Source organism: Salvia splendens, chromosome 5 (genome assembly GCF_004379255.2).
Source record: "Salvia splendens isolate huo1 chromosome 5, SspV2, whole genome shotgun sequence".
Classification (NCBI taxonomy): Eukaryota; Viridiplantae; Streptophyta; class Magnoliopsida; order Lamiales; family Lamiaceae; genus Salvia; species Salvia splendens.
Window position 1 is genome coordinate 36,040,477 of NC_056036.1, and position 4,718 is coordinate 36,045,194.

The 4,718-nt window shown below is 40.5% G+C and overlaps 1 protein-coding gene across 1 annotated transcript; it reads left to right on the top strand.

Annotated features, from left to right (window-relative positions):
• The first annotated feature begins 932 nt into the window (after positions 1–932).
• LOC121805666 (heat shock 70 kDa protein, mitochondrial-like) lies at positions 933–4,231 on the top strand. The gene is made up of 6 exons (XM_042205613.1): positions 933–1,110; positions 1,661–1,728; positions 1,818–1,896; positions 1,992–2,558; positions 2,637–3,257; positions 3,378–4,231. The coding sequence occupies exons 1-6, from the start codon at positions 1,036–1,038 to the stop codon at positions 4,002–4,004; spliced, it is 2,037 nt and encodes a 678-aa protein (XP_042061547.1). The 5' UTR covers positions 933–1,035; the 3' UTR covers positions 4,005–4,231.
• Positions 4,232–4,718: the final 487 nt, after the last annotated feature.

Sequence of the window (4,718 nt, forward strand, 5' to 3'; positions counted from 1 at the left end):
TGCGGAACGGCAGGAGTCGGCGCCAAGGACGTGGAGCGCGCATTTGGTGTGCTCCAGTCTCGATGGGCGGCAATTAGGGGTCCAACGCGTTTGTGGCATGTCGACTGCATTGCTGATATAATGTAAGCCTGTATTATCCTGCACAACATGATTGTCGAAGATGAAGGTGTACAACTGACTAGTTGGGCCAATGACGATGCTAATGAAGCCGGCCCAAGCCACGGCGTGGCCGCCCCCAACGTACGAAGGGGGTACCTCACGATGAAGTCAGCCGCCTCAAGGCACATGCCGACATGCGCCAAGTGGATGCTCATATTCGACTCCAAAAGGATTTAATTGAAGAGTTGTGGGCGCGGAGGACTGCACGTCGTTAGATTTTTTTAATTAATGTAATTTTTTTTAATTAATGTATTTTTTAAAATTTAAATATTATTATTGAATTTTCCCGTATCTGTGTCATAAATTTAATTCCGTATTTTGTGTGATTGTTAATTATTTATTTTTTATAATTTTGTGTATTGTGACTAGCCTATTGCTTGTCCAGTTGCTTATCCTGATGATGTGACAGGAGGAGTTTTAATCATGATGATGTGATAGGAGGAGTTTGTGGCTAGCCTATGACTTGCCTATTACCATCGGAGATGCTCTAACAATCCACTAGGACAAAGGATGGCACTACATACGGGATGGGATCCCCTGCTGTGGTGGGAGCACAGCAGGGGCTGCTACCCTCACCCAAACAAATTTTTTATATTAAATTTTTTTTTTTTTATAATATAAATTTATTATTAAAAAATTTGGTTGTGTGAGGGCAGCAGCCCCTGCTGTGCTCCCACCACAGCAGGGGATCCCCATCCCACTACATACATCTAGAATATTCTGACATTTCATTTCTCCATTTATTTTCTATTTATGATTTTCTTTATATTCTAAACCTCAGCTACTTGTATCCGCCTCTCAACTCCCACAGCTCCTCTTTCATAAACCCTAAACCCTAGAGATACACTCTCAATTTCAATACAGCTTTCCATTTCAATGGCGAGCGCCGTCCTCCTCCGATCTCTCCGTCGCCGTGAAGTTTCCTCCGCCTCTAGCTCTGCTTTCCGAATAGTACGTCTCGCCGATTCTCCGATTTTCTTTTCCCTTTACTCTAACGTTTGATTCGTTTCTGTGTGATCTGGTGTGAAGCTTTTTTTACCGTCTTAGATCTGGTCTGTAATACGTTTTTATTGAAATAAATCTTGTAGAGAATTTTTACTTCGTTTTATGTGATTTACTGGTGATTTTCTCTGAGTTTATATTGTGAATTTCGTGGTTTATTGTCGTCCGTTTTGGAATTTTAAACCATCTTTGTGTAGAAATATTATTATTTATATTTAAGCGATTACCCTATTTATTTACTTTTCTATTGTCTTCTTAGATTCTTTACTGAAATTCAGGGAGGTCCAAGCAGTACTTAATATGTCTTACTCTTGTGGACTGTATTGTTTTTTCGATACTATTTGATTAGGAGATGTGAGTAGTCAAACTATTTACTGCTTGGGTGAAAGATCATATTTCTATGGATGCAACACCTTTAAAACTTAGTGTATGAAGATTATACTAGTAGCAATAAGAACCTTGTGATCTTTTGGTGCCTACTAATTTTTTTTTATTTCAGTTAACTGGAAACAGTAAACCATCTTGGGCTGTAAGCAACAACTTGGCAGGTCTTGTAAGGCCGTTCAGGTACATGCCATGTTCATCTTTTGTATATCAGGCATTAGGTCATTGTCTTTTTTCTGTTTTTTAATTCAATTCTATTTATTACTGAGCAGTACCAAACCGGCTGGAAATGATGTGATTGGTATTGACTTGGGTACCACAAATTCTTGTGTATCTGTCATGGAGGGAAAGGTGCCAGCATTTTTTCTCAATTGAATTCTGCATCATACTATTTGATCCCAATTGATTACTTACATGTAGTATAAATTGTACAATATTTCTAACAGACTCCAAAAGTTATTGAGAATGCTGAGGGTGCTCGGACAACGCCGTCAGTTGTTGCTTTTAGCCCCAAAGGAGAACTGTTGGTTGGAATACCAGCAAAGAGACAAGCTGTCACCAATCCTACCAACACAGTCTTTGGAACCAAGCGGCTAATTGGTAGACGTTTTGATGACCCTCAGACACAGAAGGAAATGAAGATGGTTCCTTACAAAATTGTCAAGGCTCCTAATGGAGATGCATGGGTTGAGGTCAATGGGCAGCAGTACTCACCAAGTCAAATTGGTGCTTTTGTTCTGACTAAGATGAAGGAAACTGCTGAAGACTACCTTGGGAAGACTGTAACCAAGGCTGTTGTTACCGTTCCAGCTTATTTCAATGACGCGCAGCGACAAGCCACCAAGGATGCTGGGAGAATTGCAGGGCTTGATGTGCAACGGATTATTAATGAGCCTACCGCGGCTGCACTCTCTTATGGCTTGAACAATAAAGAAGGCCTTGTTGCAGTTTTTGATCTGGGAGGTGGAACATTTGATGTATCCATTTTGGAGATTTCCAATGGCGTCTTTGAGGTGTGACATGTTAAGCACATTTTTAGTTATTTCCTTCTATGTTTTATGTTGTTATACTGAACTCATGTTTTCCTGCAGGTGAAAGCCACTAACGGTGACACATTTTTGGGAGGGGAGGACTTTGACAATGCTTTGTTGGAGTTTTTGGTCAGTGAATTTAAGAGAACGGACAATATTGATCTGTCAAAAGATCGTCTTGCTCTGCAGAGACTACGCGAGGCAGCTGAGAAGGCAAAGATAGAGCTCTCGTCAACAACTCAGACTGAGATCAGCTTGCCCTTCATCACTGCTGATTCAACTGGTCCAAGGCATCTGAATATCACATTGCCAAGGTCCAAGTTTGAGGCTCTGGTTAACAGCTTGATTGAGAGGACTAGGAATCCTTGCAAGAGTTGCTTGAAGGATGCTGGCATCTCCATTAAGGAAGTTGATGAAGTGCTCCTTGTTGGAGGAATGACCCGTGTTCCCAAGGTTCAGGAAGTAGTTACTGAAATATTTGGCAAGGCCCCAAGCAAAGGGGTCAATCCAGATGAGGCTGTTGCCATGGGGGCTGCTATTCAGGGTGGCATTCTCCGAGGTGATGTCAAAGAGTTACTTCTCCTTGATGTTACACCGTTGTCTCTAGGCATCGAGACACTTGGAGGAATCTTTACCAGGTTGATCAACAGAAACACCACAATTCCAACAAAGAAAAGCCAGGTCAGTAGCTATTAGCATTTTATGATTGTGTATTTTCTGACATTATTGTACTATTTGACTGGCAAATCCTTTTTGTTTCTGGTTCAAAATTTTCTGATGCAAGTCTTGTCATTATTTCAGTCATTCTCGACAGCTGCTGATAATCAGACCCAGGTCGGCATCAAAGTGCTTCAAGGAGAGCGTGAGATGGCTACAGATAACAAACTCCTTGGTGAATTTGAGCTCATGGGTATTCCTCCAGCTCCTAGGGGCATGCCTCAGATTGAAGTCACTTTTGACATTGATGCCAATGGTATCGTGACTGTTTCTGCAAAGGATAAGACCACTGGCAAAGAGCAGCAGATTACAATTAGGTCATCAGGTGGTCTATCGGAGGATGAGATTGAGAAGATGGTCAAGGAGGCTGAGGTACACGCCCAGAAGGATCAGGAGAGGAAGGCATTGATAGATGTCAGAAACAATGCGGACACCACCATCTACAGCATTGAGAAGTCCTTGAACGAGTACAGGGAGAAGATTCCAAGTGAAGTAGCTACTGAAATTGAGACTGCTGTTGCAGACCTGAGAAGCGCGATGGCTACGGAGAACATAGATGATATCAAGGCTAAGCTTGATTTGGCAAACAAGGCCGTGTCGAAGATTGGACAGCACATGTCTGGTGGTGGTTCAAGTGGTGGTCCCACTGGAGGCTCTGAGGGAGGTGACCAGCAGGCACCCGAGGCAGAATATGAGGAGGTAAAGAAGTAGATTAGATGGCTGATGTGGGATTATAGCCAGTTGAACTGAGTTAAATTTTTTTTGGCGGTTGTTGTATTTACATTACAAGTAGTTTGGTTGTAGTTGTTGGAGTTCGATTAGAAATTTCCTCGGGCAGAATTAAGCATCGGTTTTTTTGACATAAATTTGGCGAAGATTGATTTATGCTAAAAATATACTAGTATAATAAATTCTATTCCCTCTGGGGATTGAGATTATTTTTCACTGTATTTGATTTGGAGGTGCCATATGTTTGTATTAGTGTCTACGTTTATGCTATGCTATAGGACTAAGATTAAAGAGAGAAATGATAAAATTTTCTATTTATTCATTAAATAAATAATCATTGTAGGTAAACTATTTTTCTAATTCAAATGTTAAAGTAATTAGTTTTAAATGATTAATTAATATGGTTGAAGTGACTAAGCCAATCAAAATATTTTAGAAGAGACCGTCAAATATGGAACCTTTGTGAAGTGAGTTTTGTACATATTAATTATCCTCTCTATCCGCGAATAGGAATCTCGTTTTTCCATTTTAATCCGTCCGCGAATAGGAGTCACAATTCACCTTTACCATAAATGCTAATAGTGCTTCACATTCCATTAACTCATTCCACTCATATCTCATTTAAGACTAATATATACAAGTGAGACTTCTATTCTACCAATTTTTTCCACCCATTATTCTTAACATTTCTTAAAA

Coding starts and splice junctions, on each gene's coding strand:
- LOC121805666 (XM_042205613.1), top strand. CDS start 1,036: ATGGCGAGCGCCGTCCTCCTCCGATCTCTCCGTCGCCGTGAAGTTTCC. Junction 2,559..2,636: donor TTTCCAATGGCGTCTTTGAG/GTGTGACATGTT, acceptor GTTTTCCTGCAG/GTGAAAGCCACTAACGGTGA. Junction 3,258..3,377: donor TTCCAACAAAGAAAAGCCAG/GTCAGTAGCTAT, acceptor TCATTATTTCAG/TCATTCTCGACAGCTGCTGA.